This window comes from Humulus lupulus, chromosome 4, assembly GCF_963169125.1.
Source record: "Humulus lupulus chromosome 4, drHumLupu1.1, whole genome shotgun sequence".
Lineage (NCBI taxonomy): Eukaryota > Viridiplantae > Streptophyta > Magnoliopsida > Rosales > Cannabaceae > Humulus > Humulus lupulus.
In genome coordinates, this window is record NC_084796.1 from 30,719,766 (window position 1) to 30,740,160 (window position 20,395).

A 20,395-nucleotide genomic window follows, 5' to 3' on the forward strand; every position below is an offset into this window, starting at 1 on the left:
CACACTACGAAATTTTTTGCCAAATGTTTTCGGTTGGCTTCAATCATATTTGCCTTTTTTATATAGTTCTTTTCGGATCAATTAAGAATTAAGGAATGTCACAATGTTCCTTTTGCTCATTATTAATATATACAGAATTTTCTTAGCTAGATGCATCATTTTTGCCTGTATGATAGAAGTGTCTTTTATTTTTGGTAGTTGGAGAGATTATAATTTAATTTTTTTTGCATGATAATATACAATATAATTATAACAGGCATTCTACCAATTTTTGAGAAATTTCAAATAATTTATGGTGCCAAAATCAGAGTTCAAACAATCAGTTGCATACGTGCATGATTTTTTTTATACGTGTGGAAACCATACTATTTGAACTATAATTTTAGCACTGTAAATTATTAAGAATTTATTGAAAATCGGCGGGATGCCTACTATAACTATCATGTACGTTGTCATATAAAAAATTTAGGTTAAAATTTCTCCAAGTACCGAAAATAGAAAGTGCCCCTACAATAGGGGCAAAAGTGGTGCTCCCACCTAAGAAACTTCCTATATATATATATATATAGCTCGGATGGAGGCATCAACCTCAACACCTCAAACACAAGCCTCACGACTGACTTTTAAGGAAATTTTACTTTCCATGCTTAATATTGGGTGCTAATTAAAATATATACTAGGCATATTAAAATTTTTAAAATAATACTACTTTTTGGGACTCTACCGAAAATACCCTCCTCTCTTCCCTTTTCTCTCTTCTCTCTTCCTTCTCTCTCGATTCACTCTCTCTCATCTCACGGCACCACAAACACCACCACCACACTAAATACTGCATTTCGAACAGTTCTAGGCATGATTTTTAGGTTTTTTTGCAATTTTTTTTTTCAGATCTAAAACTCTAAAATCTGCAGAAAATCGACCTTGCTTGATAGTGATCGAGGGACTTCAAAATCAATATTTTCATGAAGAAAAAAAACTACTTTGCTCGATGGTGGGTCGATGGTGCTCGATGCCAGCTTGATGGGCTCGATGCAATTCTTGCAAGAGACATAGTTTTTCACTCGGGTGTTCGTTTAAGATGATTTTTCTAGATATTTTTTCAAGATCTACACGTTTGACATGCTCATATGCACATTTGTGAAGTTTAAAACTTGAAAACATACCAAAACATGGCTTAAACATGAGGTATGTTTGCATTTTTGTATTTTTTTTTCAAGTGTTACACTTCACAAATGTGCATATGAGCATGTTAAACATGTAGATCTTGAAAAAATACAAAAAAAAAATCACCTCAAACAGACATTCAAGTGAAAAGTTATGTCTCTTGCAAGAATCGCATCGAGTTGGTATCGAGCAAAGTTGTTTTTTTTTTTTTTCATGAAAATCTTGATTTTGAAGCCCCATCGAGCACCATTGAACCACCATCGAGTTTATGTAGATTTCAAAGTTTTAGATCTAAAAAAAATCGCAAAAAAAAAACTCAAAAATCATTCCCAGATGTGGTGGTGGTGCCGTGAGGTGAGAGAGAGTGAACCAAAAGAGAGAGAGAGGGAAGAGAGAAGTGAGAAGATGGAAGAGATGAGAGTATTTTGGGTAGAGTGCCAAACATTGACATTATTTTGAAATATTTAATATATTTAGTATATTTTTTAATTAGCACCTAATATGATGCATAGAAACTGAAGTTTCCATATATATATATATGAGTGAGTACTTAATGGTTAGTCAAATATATACTCATCGATGGTTACATTAATTCTAGTTATTTGATTGTTATTAAACAATTGTGATTAATTCAGTAATTAACTAAAAGTATTTAAATGAGTAAGTTGTGACTTGATAATTATTTATTTAAAATATTTTGTTTCCTTATAAAACACTAATTAAGATTTATTTTATTTTAAAAATAAATTTAATTATAATTTTTAATTAATTAAAAAAGTAAGTATTCCCATATCTATCTACATCTCATTTTTTTAAAAAACTTGAATGAAAATTAGGGTCAAATTGTTACTTACCCAAATATAATTCAAGGACGAACCCTCCTAAAAATCCTAATTTTTTAAGCACTTAAATAGATTTAACTTTTTTTTAAAAAGAAAAAATAAATTAACTTGGCCACATGGCCAATAATATAATCACAAAATATAGATTTATTATTTATGTTTTTAGTAAAATTAATATTTATTGGCATAGATGGCATGACCGTGTAGTTCAAATAGTCTTTTGAATATTAGTGGGTGCCTGGTATAACTATAGAAAAGGGAAACTCCATGAATTGACCCTATTTTATAGGCTAATACTAACTCTAACCCCACTTTAATATTTTTCATATTTTTAACCTTATACCCATGTGACAGGACTAACTTACCCTTCTTAACAGTAGGGTTTCTTCCTTTCTTTTTTTCCCTTCTCATTTCGTTTTCAGCCACCTTCTCTCTCTTCCTTCTCTCTCACAAAGAGAACAAACACTCTTCCTTCTCCCTCTCTCTCAAATCATCATCAAAGAGAGATTATCACCATTTTTCTTCTCATGAAGCTTTGGAAAGTGATGTAATCTATCACAATTTTTTTTCTTCTAATCCAAGTTGAAGAAGATTGAAGATTAAAGAAAAACTATCTCCTAAACTTGAAGAAGTTTGAACATTTGATTTGATAATGAGTAAGTTTTTATTTATGTATAGGTTATGGGTGTCTTGTGTAATAGTTTAAATAGAATTTTCGAACTACTCTACACTAAAAAATCTGTGAAAAGAAATAATTTTATGTTGAGATGACAAATTTTCGATTGATTTTCGCGATTTAGGTCACTGCGTTCACACATTGTTCAAACGAGTTCACACATTATTCACCCTTGGTTCACACATGATTCATACTTGGTTCATGCGTACTTCACACATGATTCACACTTGGTTCACACATGATTCACACTTGGTTCACACATAATTCACATATGGTTTACACATTGTTCACATATGGTTCACACATGATTCACACTTGGTTCACACACAGTTCAATGATTTCCACGAGTTAGGTCACTGCGTTCACACAATGTTCAAACGAGTTCACACATTTTTCACACTTGGTTCGCACATACTTCACACATGATTCACATATGGTTTACACATTGTTCACACATGCATGCTTCACACACAGTTCACACACGTTTCACACTTGGTTCACACATGCTTGACACATGCTTGCTTCACACGTTTATTTCTTATTTCTTTTGGCTAGTTTTACCTAACAACCTTTGGATTCCGAACCTTTAGTCATATGTTATACAGGTCAAACACATATAAATATTATGGTGTTATATAATGGATTGTGGGAACAAGTTTTGAACGAAGGTTGGTCATTTAGTGCGAAACAAAGCAATGGTATGAAGGTGCCAAAGACTATCACTTACAATAGTCTTGCGAGCGTCGAACTGCAGCATCCGCGGCTACAGGTCCTCTTGCCACAGAAGTGGAAGCTGATTTGCGAAAGTTAGTAGACAAGTCCACTACCTCGTTCCCTTTTCCGTCTAGTCAGTATGAAATAACAGTATTGGACGGTGATTTGATTTGATTACTTGGCCAAAAGAAGTGCTTGGTTACTTGGTAGGTGATGATAACAATTTCAAAAGGAGTTGGAAAGACATTGACGATGTGTTTACCCCGATTAAATTTTTTGGGACACATTGGGTGTTGTTAGAGATATCATTGACAAGCTTTCTTATAAAAGCTTGTGACTCTGATATCATTGTGGTCTCCAACAAGGAGTTTGAGAATAAAGTGAGCAAATGGGGAAAAATGCTACCATATCTTATTTAATCCAGTGGGCTATTAAGCCATAGGAAAGATGTCCAACTACAAGCAGAGAAAGTGTGTTTTGAGTTCACAAGACTTGGCACAGAAAAAGTGCCATAGACCAAAACTAGTTATAACTCTGTTAACCATATTTATATTGTAAATAATCACTATGGTCTTTCAATAATAAAAAAACTTTATTTCCTTTGCAGTGGCGATTGTGGGGTATATGTCATCAAACATCTGGAGTACTTGTTAGCCAAAAAACCGTTATCCAAAGTGAATGACAACAACATGGATTTCTTTAGAAAAAAAGACTTAGTTTAGATTTGTTTTACCATAACTTACAACCATAGTTGTCTTTTATTTAAATATATGTATCTTATTTTTGAATGTATGAAGAAACTATGTCAAGTTCATCTCATTAAATGGTATTGAATGACTTCGTTTATTTCATATTAATAGTGGAATAAATCTTTGTCACTTTTATCTTATTAAGTTATGTGTGAATTAGGTCTGGATTAAATGTGAACTAGGTGTCAATTATGTGTGAATTATGTGTGAACCGCGTGTGAAATATGTGTGAATCAGGTGTAAAATATGTGTGAATTATGTGTAATTTACGTGCATGTATAAATTAGGTGTGTCCGAAACAACAAACTTTAACACAAAAAGTCGTATTACTAAACCAATCTGAAGATTCAAATTTCGCAATTGAAGAGTACAAAGTTAAACTTGATTAAAGTACAAACTAAGCATGTGTACACGGCAGGGGACAAACAGTGGTGCACGTCACTCGATTGTGGCCCAAGACACCACATCTACTACATCTACGTTGTTTGCTATTCTTCTCACCATTTGATAAACGTCGTTTCTTCTTTGGACGACCAACCTTCTGCTTCACTAAAGGAGCTATCATCATACTTCCTATGTCATTTGGTATCACCCAAGATTCTTCATTACCCAACGTACATACAGATCCACCATAAGATGACAACCATGCTTCAACTGTGTAGAATCTGGAGCATAAAGTATATGGACTAATGCCACAATCTCGAGCACCAGCTAGAGCGTGTTCACGAGGAAGACCTGTCAAATCAAATCTTCTACAACGACATTTTTTCCTCCTCAGGTCGACATCTTCATCAAGATCACCGTCCAATACTGTTTTTTCATACTGACTAGACAGAAAAGGGAACGAGGCAGTGAACTTGACTGCTAACTTTCGCAAATCAGCTTCCACTTCTGTGGCAAGAGGACCTGTAGCTGCTGATGCTACAGTTCGACGCTCGACAAGACTATTGTAAGTGATAGTCTTTGGCACCTTCATACCCTTGCTTTGTTTCTCACTAAATGACCAACCTTCGTTCAAAACTTGTTCCCACATCCATTAACATCACAATATTTATATGTGTTTGACCTGTATAACATATGACAAAATGTTCGGAACCCAAAGGTTATTAGGTAAAACTAGCCAAAAGAAATAAGAAATAAACGTGTGAAGCAAGCATGTGTCAAGCATGTGTGAACTGTGTGTGAACCAAGTGTGAAGCATGCATGTGTGAATAATGTGTAAACCATATGTGAATCATGTGTGAACCAAGTGTGAATCATGTGTGAAGTATGTGCGAACCAAGTGTGAATAATGTGTGAACTCGTTTGAACAATGTGTGAACGCAGTGACCTAAATTGTGGAAATCATTGAACTGTGTGTGAACCAAGTGTGAATCGTGTGTGAACCATATGTGAACAATGTGTAAACCAAGTGTGAATCATGTGTAAACCAAGTGTGAATCATGTGTGAAGTACGCGTGAACCAAATGTAAGCCAAGTATGAATCATGTGTGAACCAAGTGTGAATAATGTGTGAACTCGTTTGAACAATGTGTGAACGCAGTGACCTAAATCGTGAAAATCAATCGAAAATTTGTCATCTCAACATAAAATTATTTCTTTTCACAGATTTTTTAGTGTAGAGTAGTTCGAAAATTCTATTTAAACTATTACACAAGACATCCATAACCTATAAATAAATAAAAACTTACTCATTATCAAATCAAATGTTCAAACTTCTTCAAGTTTAGGAGATAGTTTTTCTTTAATCTTCAATCTTCTTCAACTTGAGTAAGAAGAAAAAAAATTGTGATAGATTACATCACTTTTCAAAGCTTCATGAGAAGAAAAATGGTGATAATCTCTCTTTGATGATGATTTGAGAGAGAGGGAGAAGGAAGAGTGTTTGTTCTCTTTGTGAGAGAGAAGGTGGCTGAAAACGAAATGAGAAGGGAAAAAAAGAAAGAAAGAAGCCCAAATGTTAATAAGGGCAAGTTAGTCCTTTCACATGGAAATAAGGTTAAAAATATGAAAAACATTAAAGTAAGGTTAGAGTTAGTATTAGCCTATAAAATAGATTCATTTCATGGAGTTTCCATAAAAAATGCCCTTATCCCATATTTTATATGTATTGCTAACATATTTTGTAATATAAAAGAAACATTAACGAAGCAGTTTGGGAGAACTATTTTCTCAAGTGTCCCACCATAGTTTTTCTCCAAAGCAAAGCTTACAAATACCAAGTACCAACATATCAGTTCCATGCAACTGAATAAATCATCATAAATGAACTATAGACTTGACTACTCCATCAACCCATGATAGGTTTAACAACTTTTTTTTCTTCTTAAATATCAAGAACTGCTCCAATGGAGGCCACAGCTCAACTCAACATACTTTTTCTACTGTAAATAATTAGCTTAGTTAAAAAAATAAATCAAAGTCTCTCCACCGAAAGTAAACATAGTAGTCCAAACACTGTTCCAACACAATTTTGATGAGTACTGAATTAAGTCATCCAAACACAAACAATAGTGTTATTATTTTCCTTTTCTATGTCATTTTTTTATATGGTAAATTCATAAACACCATAAATTTGAAATTCACACTTGTTTGGCTCTGAGAGACGATCTCCTGTCTTTAACATTATTACATAGGTTTGCTTGACGAGAAAAGGGCGACCAATGCCCCAAGTTTCAGCTCTTTATCTTGTTACATTATTAAGGCTATGGTGGCCTTAATATTCACAGCCCAGAAGCCTTGACCGCAATGGAGCCAGCTTCAGTGAGAAGAGGAACAAGCTGACCTGTCTGGTGCTTCTCTAAAACCGCTGCAATCTCAGAAGAAATTTTACTTAAAAGGGTATGTTTTCGTTAAAACGAAGTTACTTTGAATAAAAATAGCTCAAGACTCATGAGAGCCCAAGTTTAAAAAAGCAAGAGACTAAACATAAAGAAAACAATGAAAGTGGAAACTTATCGCCTTACAGTCACAGCCACCAACGTTTTTTCCTCCAATGAACACATTAGGTACGGTTCTTCTGCCGGTCCACTCTGCTAGAGCTGCTTGAATATCACTTCCATCACCTATAAATATATGATAACATTCCTCATAAAACTATATAAATTAACCAACAAGCGAAACACACTATTTACTCATACTATGTGGTCTAGCTAATATATTGGTTTAACTGTAGTCCGTAGCCCATAAAAACACACCTCAACATGCAACTATATCTTCAGAGTGAGATCAAATAATAGCCGATTAGCTCAACCAAGTCTCAATCTCGAAGAAAAAAGATACCAAAATCTTCCAAGCCACAACTCTATAAAACAAAGCTTTCCTTTTAGATAAATGAGTGAAGATGGTTTTGAAAACTGTTATTGCGAGAACATAGTTAATGGCTTCATCCTACAAATAAGTAGGTACCCAAAAGTCACACCGAAAGGTTTGTTTTGATTCCAAATTGATGTAGACTAGAAAGACAAATTTAGCACACAGGCAACAATAGAGGATTGCAGAAATTGCCAATATATAAATCAGAAAACGACATACGTACTTTCTTCATCCAGTTCAAAGACTTTGTAAGAAGCTCCCACTTGAATCAACAATTGCTTAACCCTCTCACAGTAACCACAATAAGTTTTACTGCCATAAATTGAGGTTAAAACCAAAATCAGTGTTTATACAATTCTCTTGAGTATGAGATTTAAAGAAAAAAAAATTACTTGCCAAATACACAACAGTTAAATTTTTTCTATATTCAACACACACAATAGAATAAAAGGAAGATAAAAAAACCATTTTTGAGAATCAAGGTCAATAGCCAAAATTGATGATTTTTTTTCTTTCTCCTTCTAAAGAATTACGATATTTGATGAGTTGGGTTGTGTTCTAAATCAAAGAAAATTGAAGTTTGTGATGATAAATATCAAAACTTGAGGGAAAAGAAAAGGCATAAAAGAGAAAGGAGAGAGAAGGACCTGAAGACGACGACGGGGTGAGAGGAGACGATCTGCTTGGCCTTGTTGAGCGCCATTTGAAGCTCTTCCTTGCTCTTTTTGTTGGTTCCCACAACCGAACCCATTTGGTTATATATATTTAGAGGGAGAGAGAGAGAGATTTGAGGGCAGGGCAGGGCAGCTGTTGGAAGAAGATGGAAAGGAAGGGTTTTTCCTACTTTGGTGGCAAGAGATGAAATGGGTTGGTCTTGGTCATGACTCATGACATGGTATGGCATGGCAACCGCTTTCTTATGACTCATATGATGCATAGCATTGGCATTGCTCACAAGAACATGATGCATGTCCCAAAATCAATTGGACTACTTTTGTCGAACTCAATCTTTAATCTAATCTAATTTAATCCAAAAATTTAACTACTTTTCTGGAAGTATATGTCAATTCAATATTAGTATTGATTTTTTTTTACTTTTTTTAGTTCCTATATTTATGCTCAAATTCAAGTTTAATTAGACCAATTTAGTTTGGTGAAACTTAATATTAAAAATAATACGTCAATTATTTTGGTCAGATTCCTAAAGTTCTCTTAAATTGGATTTATTTAGTGGAAAAAGGTTTAAATGATAAAGCTAGTGGTAGTTGGAATAAGAATATTTATTGTTTCACGATTAAAAATTTATATTTTTGAAAAGTGAGATTCTGAAATAAAAATTTGAATTTAGTGACTAAAAATGTTTATGGAAATGTGATTAAGTCAATGTCTGTAAACTATTTTTGAATTTTAAAAAATTGAATCTGTGAAAATGGAGAAAACATAGTTTTATTGTTTTCTACTTCATAAAATCTGAATTTTAATTTGGATTTAATTTTTAAATACAGTTTACCAATTATGTATTTTAACGGATTCTACAAATTTTAAAATCTAAAATCATACAGTTGTATTCAAATTAGATACTAATCACACCTTAGCTTGTGTTTCTTGAGCTTTCCAAGATTGAGAAGAACTAGGTTCTTATCTATCTCCTTATCATTATCATGGTAATTTAGGTGGAATCATTGATCAAAAGATTCGAAGGGATACTAATAGCCTCGGATTGACCGGACTTGGGACCAAAAATATCAAGCGAGAGACGAAAACCTTAAATCATTCCTATTGAGAACAAGAACAACCAACCATAAGTTTGTAAAAGTCATTCCTAGTGACATGAGACATATGTACAAGGGAAGTAGAGCAAAGAAGGTGCCCTCAATAGCCATGAAGAGTATGCTTCTGAAAGGGTAGTCCTCTAGGTTCTTGTGGTACTCCTACCATAGATGCCAATGCAACTTTTTTTTTTTTTTTTTTTATATATATAAATAATAAATTAAGGACTATAATTAGTGTGGGGATTGGGAATTTATTGAGGAATCTCCTCCAAGATCTTATGGTGAACTATAGGATATTCATATTTATTGTAATTGCCAAATTATAGGAATTGTGTAATCTGTTCTTATTGCTTTCCCTTTTTTATCATCAATGTACATGTATAAAGCCATGATATTATATCAATACAAATTACAGCAATAGACAAATTCAATATTTTATATGGTATCAAGAGCTAGCAATCTCTCACGAGAGTCTTAATTTTTTTTTTCTCATGGGTGAATCCAATGTGTCTTCCTCTGCCTTATAACCAGTCAATGAGACTTCATCTACCCTACAAACAATTCCCCGTCTCACAAATCCAAATGAAATTATTGTTATAAACACCTCTACTCAACTTCCCCTCAAACTCACCCCCACCAATTTCTCTTTCTGGAGATCCCAATTTGAAACTTTAATGCTAGGCTATGATCTAGATGGGTACCTAGATGGCTCATTACCTTGTCCATCATAGTTGATAAAAAAAGACGACAAAGATGTCTCCAATTCAGAATATCGAAAGTGGATTCGTCTAGATGCTCTCATCCGACACGCCATGTTTTCTTCCTCCACCTATATTGTCCAGCCTTCTCTCAGTGGTATTGCAACAGCGGTTGAAGCTTGGAAAAAGCTCAATGACACCTATGCAAATCGATCCTGAACTAGGTATCTCACTCTTCACGATGTCCTAACAAACATTAGCAAAGAAGGTAAATCTGTCTCTGTAACGCCCTGGTTACCCCAAGACAGTTACGGTGAACTTTGAATCGTGAATTTAATTCGCTAACCGAGTTCTTTGGTTAAAAATGTGCTTCTAAGTGTTATTAGTAGGTTAAGGTGGAAAACCAATCAAAAGGAAATGATATATTTTATTTAAAACATAAAACTGTTCATGGGCCCATAAAAACGTTTACAAGTTATTTACAACGCAAAATGGTCATTACAGTTGAAATTTACAACTCGCCGATCTAACCGGCAAAAATAGGGTAGACCCCCTAGTTCCCTTGAGAACTCCTTGGCTGTGGTGGTCAAGCGGCCGCATATGTACACATCACTACCTAAGCTCTCCACTCAAGGCTGGGTGAGCTTTTCTTTCCATTTACTTGCACCACATAGCACCCATGAGCAAAAGCCCAGCAAGAAAACTCAATACTGCATGAATATAATATCAAACGATGATCATAATAATTATCCAGGAATTCTAGTCCAAAATAGAGAAGTGACAGTTGTAAAAGTCACTAAGGTGGGTTTCGTTCCCTTTACTGATAAGTGATCATTTCACTAGCTTAACCGAGGTAAGTATCTGGTGAAATAGTCACCACCATAAACCTACCGAGTGACCATAGAGTCACCAACGTGGGATTCCGTTCCCTTAGCCATGTGACAAAATAGTCACCTAGGCCTTTGGCCCTGGCTCTGAGCAACTAGTCATAGACTCGTCAAGCGCTTATAGTTTTCATTGACCTTAGGGTCGGTCTAGCATTAATGCTCCTTTGAGTCATTCAATGCTGACATCGATTAGATCTAATCTTTTATCGACTCTGCGTTCATGACGCCTATGCTGTTTCTGACTCTTAAGTCAGTAACACGCGACCAGTGCCGATTCTGAATAGTCAGTGCCATACACAAGTAAGCAATAATTTCTAAGCATTTAATATGCAATCAATGTCAACATTTATACATCACATGCCTTTATAATAATCGTGCATGTCATACACACAGGGTGCAGTTTTCTTACATCTGGTTCGAGCGAGAATAAATAAAAGAACGACCCTTGAGAACGATTTGCCTTTTAGTTTTTTAGTGGTCACCTAGTCATAACCAAATATGAGATTCTATCAATAAAATGAATAACAAAGGTTCCCGAACCAAGACCTAGCCTCCGGGACATCGAATCCCACTAATCCGGGTAGTAGGAACGATCCTGAGGCCTAAGGTTGAGTTCCCATGATCAAAACACTCATTTGGCCTCAAGAACCCTCAAGAGCCACAGCCCCAAAACCCTGAGCCGCGACCCCCAGCCAAAACAAAAACACTAGGGGCAAGCGCCGCGGTGCACCTTACCCAGTGCTGCGGCCCCAGAACTCCCTAACTCCACCATCCTCATCTTCAAGCTCGGGTCGCGACGCCTAAGAACAGGGCCGCAACCCCCACTTGGAAACCTGCCATAACTCTGATTTCTCACATTTTAATCCCTCCAAAAACCTACCTAAACATCTCCAAATCCAAAAATCAAAGTTCCCAAACATCCCAATGATCCAAAATCATCAAATCACGAGGCTCAAACGAATAAAAAACTCATCGACACACAAAATCCAAATCAAAGCTTAAAAACTCTAGAACTCAAAACTTAAAGCTTAGATTACCTTTGTAACGCCCTGGTTACCCCAGAACAGTTACGGTGAACGGTGAACAGGAAATTTGACTCGCTACCCGAGTCCTTTGGTTAAAAACGTGCTCTAAGTGTGATTAACAGGCTAAGGTGGAAAACCAATCAAAAGGAAAGGATATATTTCATTAAGTATATAAACTGCTCATGAGCTATTCAAAACATTTACAAGTTGTTTACAGTAGAAAATGGTCACTACTGTTTCAAATTTACAACCTCGCCGACCTAAGTGGCAAAAATAGGGTAAACGCCCTAGTTCCTATGAGAACTCCTTGGCCGAGGTGGTCAAGCGGCCGCATATGTACACATCACCACCCAAGCTCTCCACTCAAGGCTGGGTGAACTTTTCTTTCCCTTTACTTGCACCACATAGCACCCATGATCCAAGGCCCAGCAAGAAAACACAATATAGCATGATATAATATCAACGATGATCATAATAACCATTCAGGATGATCAGTCCAAAACAAATAGGTGACAGTCGCAAAAGTCACTAAAATGGGGACAGTTCCCTTTAGCCATGTGACGATAGGATCACCAGGGCTTAACAGATAAGTGAGCATTTCACTAGCTTAAACAGGATAGGTGCATGGTGATTAGTCACCAACATAACCTTCCTCATGACTCTAGAGTCATAACTATGGAACATCGTTCCCTAGCCATGTAACAAACGGTCACCTAGGCCTTTGGCCCTGGCTCTCAGTAACTAGTCCTAGACTAGCCAAGCGCTTATAAGTTCATCGACCTTAGAGTCGGTCCAGTGCTAATGCCTTAGAGTCATCCAACACTGATATCGATTAGATCTAATCTTTATTCGGCCCTGCGTTCAGGACGCTTATGCCGTTTCTGACTCTTAGGTCAGTGTCCCTGACTAGTCAGTGCCATATACAGATAAACAACATTCACTAGCATTTAATATGCAATCCATGTCCACATTTATCAATCAACATGCCTCAATAACAAATACACATGTCATATATTGATAACTCAATGATATAGAGTTATTTATTTGACTTTTACACTTAATTATGCATAAAAAGAGTGATGATTTTGGTGTTGTTTGTTAATTTTAAGTTGTTATCTATCTATATAATTAGTTGATCTAATATTGGAGTCTTACAATATTTTGGGTTTAAATTGGAATTAAATAACTAATCTTGTTCTAGTTTTCTGTGTAAAAAGGGAATCAAGCGATCCATGGAAGGATTGAAGAAGAAAAATTGGAAGCTTGGTTTGGAAGAAAAAGCTGAAACTTTCCAGATTGCTAAAATTCATGCTGCAGCATGCTGGAGCTCACTTACTGACGTGGAAATTAAAGACAGCTGCGTCATTTCTTTTTAATCCGTGGCCAGGTGGCATGGGTCCATAAATGGCGCCAGCTGGAGTTATTTTGGGCAGAAAAGTGGTCCAATTAAGTGGGCCTAAGTGGAGGAAAAGAAGGTGGGCTTTCTAATTGGAGACATGATATTTTGTACCCTAATTTGGAAAATGGAGAGGACCAGCCATATCACCTTGGTAGCAGCCATTGGAGGACGATCAGAAGAAAAAGTACAGAAAAACAGAGAGAAAAATATAGAGAAGTACAATTGTTGAAGGGGAACGAGAAGGACAAGGAGGATTCACACACCAACTATATCGGATTTGTCCCATTTACTCTTCTTCTTTAATTTTTGTATTTCCTAATTTAGAATAGCTATTTTAGAACTCATGGATATCAATTTTCCATTTCAGATTTTGGATACTAATTTAGCTATGAGCTAAGCTTTTTGAGACTTGAATGGTTAAAGAACCCTATGTCATAGTTATTAAATTTTAAATGCATATTTACATAAATTCACCATTGTTCATGATTATTGTTTGTTGTTGTTTGGCCAACAATGGCAGATTATTAAGCTAGATTTAATTCTGGAAAGGTTGAATGTAGTAGTTTGTACTTGAATGATGCAAGAGCATAACCATTGTTAGGTTGTTCTTAGTGAGTAGAATAGGAATATTTTACTTACCTTGCATAACTTTTGAGAATTGGTGCTGTTATTTGTGTTCTTAAGTCTGATTTGATATAGGAATATATTTAATTAGGATGGTAGAACTATATTCACGAGTTTTGGAAAAATCTGGTGAGCATATTGGGAATTCTAGTTAACTCTGGTGCGATTTGCTAAATTTAATGCTATAACATTCTGGGCAGTTTTTGACATAGGGGGATTTAGCTATTCAAGTCCAATTTTTCCATTGATAATTCTTCTTGCTGTTATTTCTCTAGAACTTGTGGTTAATTTTAAGCATATTTTAATTTCCTTCATTTTATTTTAGTTTCAACAACCACTCAATTTAGTTTCTTAAATTTCTAAATTGTAATTAATTGGTGTTTACATTGAACTTTTTAATACCAATCCCTGTGGAGACGATTCACTTATCATTATATTACTTGTGTTGGACTGTGTACACTTGCACATATAATTTTCACAACATATATACACATGGTGCAGTTTTCTTACCTCAGATTCGAGCTAGAATGATTAAAAGAACGACCCTTGAGAACGATCAACCTTTAGTCCTTTAGCGGTCACCTAGCCATAACCAAATATAGGATACCATCAATAAAAATGATCAACATAGGTTCCCAAACCAAAATCTAGCCTTCGGGACATCAATCCAAACTAATCCAAGTAGTAGGAATGATCCCAAGGCCTAAAACCATGTTCCCGGGGCCAAAACACTCAAACGGGCTCAACCCTGCTCTAGGGCCGCGACCCTGGCACCTTGGGCCGCATCCCCCAGCCACCTCTGAAACAAGGGTTGCGGCGCCCAGTAAAGGCAAACTTGGCCACCTACTTCTTTGAGCTAGGGCCGCGGCTCTCCAAGAACAGGGCCGCGACGCCCAACCTAGAACATGCCCAAACTCATTCTCCTTCATCCCAAAGCCCCCAAAATCATCAAATCAAAGTTCCCAAGCTTCCCAATGGTCCAAAACCATCAAAACCCAAGGTTCAATCGAACCAAAAAACTCAACGATTCACAAAGTCCAATTCAAAGCTTAGAAACTCTAAAAACTCAAGACTTTAAACTTAGATTACCTTCGATTAGGTTGTTTCTCGTCAAATCCTTCAGTCAAGAAGCTTCTAATCTTTCCTAGGATCGCTATGCCTCGATCCTCGCTTGATTTCGACACCTAGAACTCGAGATATCGTCGAAAAGGCTTCGAACGGTAAAAACGAACTACGGGAAGAGAACGAGAGGTTTTCTAACGTACGTTCTATCTGACAAGCTACTTCAAGCTTAAGTAACCTCAAATAAAACCTAGTGCTCGGGGTCTCGAAAACACCCCCGGGGACATTATAGTCAAAACTTCCAGAATTCCATCCTGATCTCAAATATTCCCAATTTATCATCAAATAACATTCCTATTACCCAATAATTGACCCCGTCATGACAAAACCGCTAATCCATTATATAGGACCATCTCATGCCGAATAACTCGAATATATCTCCATAATAATGGGATCTCATTCACAAATCACAATATGCACCCAAATACACACTTATACGCACAATGGACCAAATAATCAAAACAGCATAATATTCAAATGTGGACCCACATGCATGCATATAACATCATATTATAATATAATTCATATAAACATGCATATTATCATTTAATGGCATAATTAAACAGTTATGGCCCTCCCAGCCTACTAATCCTGCCATTAAACCACATCGGAGAATTCAGGGCATTACAACCTTTGATTGGGTTGTTTCTCGCCAAATCCTTCGGTTAAGAAGCTTATAATCTTTCCTACGATCGCTATGCCTCAATCCTCGCTTGATTCCGACTCCTAGAACTCAAGTTTTCTTCGAAATTGAAACGAACGGTAAAACGAACTTACGAGAGAAAGAGAAAGGTGTTTTAACGTAAGGTTCTTTCTAACAGACTACTTCAGGCTTAAGTAACCTCAAATAAATCCTAATGCTCGGAGTCCCAAAAACATCCCTAGGGGAAAAATAGTCAAAACTCCCAGAATTTCCTCTTGATCTCAATAACTCCCAATATATCATGAGATAAACATTCTCATTATCCAATATCCCAATAATTGACCTTGTTATGACAAAACCGCTAATTTGCAACATAAGACCGTCTCATGCCGAATAGCTCGAATATATCCACATAATAATGGGATCTCATCCATAAATCACAACATGCACCAAAATACACAAATATGCCCTCAATGGACCAAATTACCAAAATGCCCTTACAATCAAATGTGGACCCACATGCATGCATTTAACATCATATTATAATATAATTCACATAAACATGCATATAATCATTTAATGACATAATAAAACAATTATGGCCCTCCTGACCTACTAATCCAGCCATTAACCCGCATTAAGGATTTTGGGGCATTATAGTCTCTGAATACATGCAACTCATCAAAAGTGTTACTAATGATTTGGCTTTGATTGGCTGTCCACTTATTGAGGATGAGATTGTTCACCATGTCTTGAAGGGACTCAACCAGGATTTTGAAGAAATTAGTGTAGGAGTTTGAGCTAGATCTGAATCCATCTCCTTTGAAGAACTTTATGAAAAGCTTGCTGACCATGAAATTGATCTCAAACTTGAAGATGCCAAGAAAAATCCAAACCTGCTCACTGCACAGTACACACAAAGAAACACCAAAATTTCAACAATGGAGGCCAAAAGTTCAACAATCAACAAAATAATCAGCCAAGTCAGTTCAACAAAAACTTTAATTCCAGAGGCCACATTCAACAACCATTTCGCCCTCAACACAACAACAACCACAATTCATATTCTCAGGGCACCCAAAACACTCGTCCGTGGTCAGGATACAACATTAGTCAGCCCTATCAATCTAAACCAATCTGTTAAATTTGTGACAAACCTAGTCACACAGCAAAATTTTGCAGATCACTCACACAAGCTCACTTTATTTCCAACACAAACTCATCCTCAAATGAGCCAAGTTGGATTGTAGATTCTGGCGCATCACATCATGTCACTTCAGATCATTCCTCAATAGAATTATATATGCATATATATGGAGTTTGTAAGATACAATGAGGACAAGCATGTTAAATATGCAAGTGGTATCTTTAATAGATTCTCCTAGCCCTTGCTCTCGTAGTCTCCATATAAACCCTCAAGATCAAGCTCCTTGTACTTGAAAGCAGATCTCAACAAGATTGTTCTTTACATCATCATGGTATTCTAAATTCTCCTCTAACATAACCAATTATATGCAGCAGAAGGGTAAATAAATAATAGAAAGTTTTAAACTGAAGAATGTAGCAGTAAAAATGACAATGAGATTAAGTCTAGTACTTATCCTGAAGCGGTCTGGAGAAAATCAAGCAGAACAACATAGTATGGCTTGTCCTTGAAGTGAGTTTTCACTAAGTACTGATCATAGTTCTTTAAAATGATTTTTTTTCAGGTTTCTTGATTGAATTGTACAACTGTCACATATATGAGTTTGATAGTGTTTCAAGGCAGCTCAAGAAAGCTTTTTAACATGGTAATACTAACAAGTACTGATATCTATTTCAAATCACCATCTTAGTTTGTTGTTACTTTCCTAATGCAATAAGAACAAAATCCCGTACGAACCTGCATTAAAGAAAGCTTAGGTAGCAAGGCTAAATTATCACACCCGCAAATTTGTAATGAGGAGAGATTGGCAATTCTCTCTGTTAGGAATACTACATCCTCATCTTCATTTATTCCCCTAATTGTCAAGTATTTCAATTTGTTCAAAGGTGAGGAGGTACTTCTATTCTTTGAATCCTCATCATTAGTGTCTGCTCAATTGTCTACAATTCTTCAGTAACAGCTTCTCTAGGTTTGGAAAAAATGGCATGGCACTAAGATTTGGGAAATTAGTTATCTGTAGATAAGAAAGAAGGGAACACTAAATGGGTTTGAGCTTTGTTTTGGTTGGCTGGTGTTATACCCAGATTTCGAGCCATGGTAAATGTGACCTCGAAAGTTGGATTCGCAACAAATGGTCTCGTAAGGATTGAAGTATGCTCCAGGATTGAATATCGAGCCTGCAAAGTACGATATATGACCTCGAATATATGAGCTCGAAACGATCTCGATCTCGAAAGGTAGCTCCGAGAACACACTCATCTTCGGGGATGACTCGGATCGGGGGTCTCGAGCTAGATGTACGTACGATCTCGAAAGACACGTGATCTCGGGAGATGCCATTAGCTCGAACAATGACGTGAGACCTAGGATGCTAAAGCCTTAGAGATACGCGATAACCACCTTGAATATCTACAAGTATTATAAATATGAGATGTAATCCTCATTTATTAATGTAAATCCCCAAGAATCATGGGATATTATTTGGTCAGTTATGCGTTTCCTGGTCTTCAAGGACGTTTCCTTTTATATCTGATTATAGGCATTTAAAGCCATTTATTTAATTTACACAAAAAGAGTAACTACCCAAAATATGTGCGATAGTATTCTGCATCCTTCTCTATAAATAGAGAAGCCATGCACCATTGTAAAGGACCGAAATTCTGATCCTTGAGAGAAAACTCTGAAGAATTCATGCTAAGGAATTTTCAGAGATAATCTTAAGATTAATAACAGAGACTCGTGGACTAGGCAGATTTAACTGCTGAACCACGTAAAAATCGCGTGTTTGATTTGTTTTATTTCATTTAGCCATTGTCATTCATTGTTTACGTGCTCTTCTTTTACTGTTTGACGAAAAACGGCGTCAACAGTTTGGTGCTTTCATTGAGAGCCTTAAGCATTCATCCCTGAGAGATTCATGGCTACAAACAATCAGAACACTCCTGATGAAAGCTACCCAAGGTGTCCTGGAAAACAACCAATGGAGAACCCGGATGCTGAGGAGAGAAGTGGGTCCTCCGATTCCCGGGGACCACCGCCTCCACCGAGGGATGAGGATATGTACTACAATCCTGAGCGTTACGTTCCTATTGTAGAACTGGAAAACTGGCAATTGAAACAGCTGTTGGCAAAAGCCAACAAACGGAATGAGGAGTTGACTAGGATGGCCGCAGAGGCGCAGGTGGCTCAGCCCCCGCCTCCGCGCGAAAACCAAGTCCCTCCTCCAAGGGACGTGCATGTTCCTCCCCGGAGGCCCCGTGGACGTCCACGAAAAGATGCTGCCACAAGGAGGCCGACTCAACCTCAGGCACCAGCAGAGCCATCTGCTCCTCCTAGGCCCCAGAGGAGTACCCGAGCTCGGGTCCCGCCTAATCCACCTGTGGAAGTGCCTGCAGGAACTGAGAATAACCGAGCTCCTACCGAGGCTCGGACTCAGGTTCCTGGTAGTGCATCGAACGCGACCGACCCATCTCGGGCAAATTCTGAACCCTCTAGGCCAAGGCAAGGGCGACAGCCACCGTCGCCTATACGGTTCCCTCCGTCTCCCATAAGATATCCTTCACCTCCCCGCAGAAACGCTCAACCTGTTCGAGATCAGGATCAAGGGCGTACGGGGGATAGACAAGGACACAGGGAGACTTTCCAGGAGCGGAGAGGCGCACAATCTGAGAGAAGTCAGACGTCCCGGTCTCGCACTGCGGAGACGAGGCGACATGGGAAGAACCCATCGCGAAATGACCGTTCAATGAGTTTCACCAGTGACGAGTCCGGAGAGACCAGGTCCGTCAGTAAACACGACCGAGGTCGTAAAAATACTGGAAACCGCAAGAATCGTCTTGACCTGCGAAATCATCTGAATCAGAGCAGGGGGAAGGGAGATCAGACAAATCCGGACCTAAGGAATCACCTGAATGGGCGTAGAGATCCCTCACGGAGACGCGAGCCTGGAATCATGATCAATGACTGTCAATTCCAGACACCACCTAAGGACCCAGTCCAAGAAAGGATAGATCAGCTCGAAAAAGCCTTTAGGCTTTTAAAGAATGAACGAGGGAATGGTCAACATGAGGACTCTGACGAGGAGCTCGAGCCGTTTGCTCCAAATATTTCTAACACTCAATTTCCTCAAGGGTTCCGGATTCCTCACGTCCCAGCGTTTGAAGGAAAAACCGACCCATGCAGTCACCTGAGTACATTCAACACTATTATGAGAGCTAGTAACGTGGGTTACGAGCTCAGGTGCATGTTGTTTCCAACATCATTGGCAGGGCCTGCCAAAAGTTGGTTCGAAAGTACAAGAAGCACTCATTAACTTCATGGGAACAGTTGTCCAGAGACTTCAAGAAGCAGTTCTGAGCTATGGTGGGAGTCAGGCCAGAGGCATCCACTTTGACTAACTTCCGACAACAGCCGGGCGAAACACTGAAAAGCTACCTGACAAGATTTAATCTAGAGGTCGCTCGAGCTCGAGATGTGGATGACAGTGGGCACCTGATGGCTATCCGAGCTGGTGTTCTACCCGGAAGTGCCCTTTGGGATGACATGCAAGGGAAACCGGTGAGATCAATAACCAAGTTTAACAGATAGGCGCAGAGATTTGTCAATGTAGAGGAGGCGAGG

At 37.5% G+C, this 20,395-nt stretch overlaps 2 protein-coding genes across 2 annotated transcripts; both read right to left on the reverse strand.

Moving 5' to 3' along the window:
- Nucleotides 1-4,458: 4,458 nt before the first annotated feature.
- On the reverse strand, nt 4,459-6,048 carry LOC133830284 (uncharacterized). The gene is made up of 2 exons (XM_062260223.1): nt 5,837-6,048; nt 4,459-5,211 (listed from the first exon to the last, which is right to left on the reverse strand). Exon 2 carries the CDS (start codon nt 5,176-5,178, stop codon nt 4,543-4,545), a length of 636 nt encoding a protein of 211 aa, XP_062116207.1. The 5' UTR covers nt 5,179-5,211; nt 5,837-6,048; the 3' UTR covers nt 4,459-4,542.
- A 555-nt stretch (nt 6,049-6,603) lies between these two features.
- Nucleotides 6,604-8,456, reverse strand: LOC133830286 (glutaredoxin). Its single transcript, XM_062260224.1, has 4 exons — nt 8,108-8,456; nt 7,684-7,772; nt 7,112-7,210; nt 6,604-6,954 (listed from the first exon to the last, which is right to left on the reverse strand). Exons 1-4 carry the CDS (start codon nt 8,428-8,430, stop codon nt 6,869-6,871), a joined length of 597 nt encoding a protein of 198 aa, XP_062116208.1. The 5' UTR covers nt 8,431-8,456; the 3' UTR covers nt 6,604-6,868.
- Between the last annotated feature and the right edge of the window lie 11,939 nt (nt 8,457-20,395).

Excerpts from the sequence above, each read along its gene's own strand:
- LOC133830284 (XM_062260223.1), bottom strand. The coding sequence starts at position 5,178 with ATGTGGGAACAAGTTTTGAACGAAGGTTGGTCATTTAGTGAGAAACAA.
- LOC133830286 (XM_062260224.1), bottom strand. The coding sequence starts at position 8,430 with ATGCATCATGTTCTTGTGAGCAATGCCAATGCTATGCATCATATGAGT. Across the intron at positions 7,773-8,107 it reads CACCCCGTCGTCGTCTTCAG|TAAAACTTATTGTGGTTACT; the intron begins GTCCTTCTCTCT and ends AATTTATGGCAG. Across the intron at positions 7,211-7,683 it reads CTTTGAACTGGATGAAGAAA|GTGATGGAAGTGATATTCAA; the intron begins GTACGTATGTCG and ends ATATATTTATAG.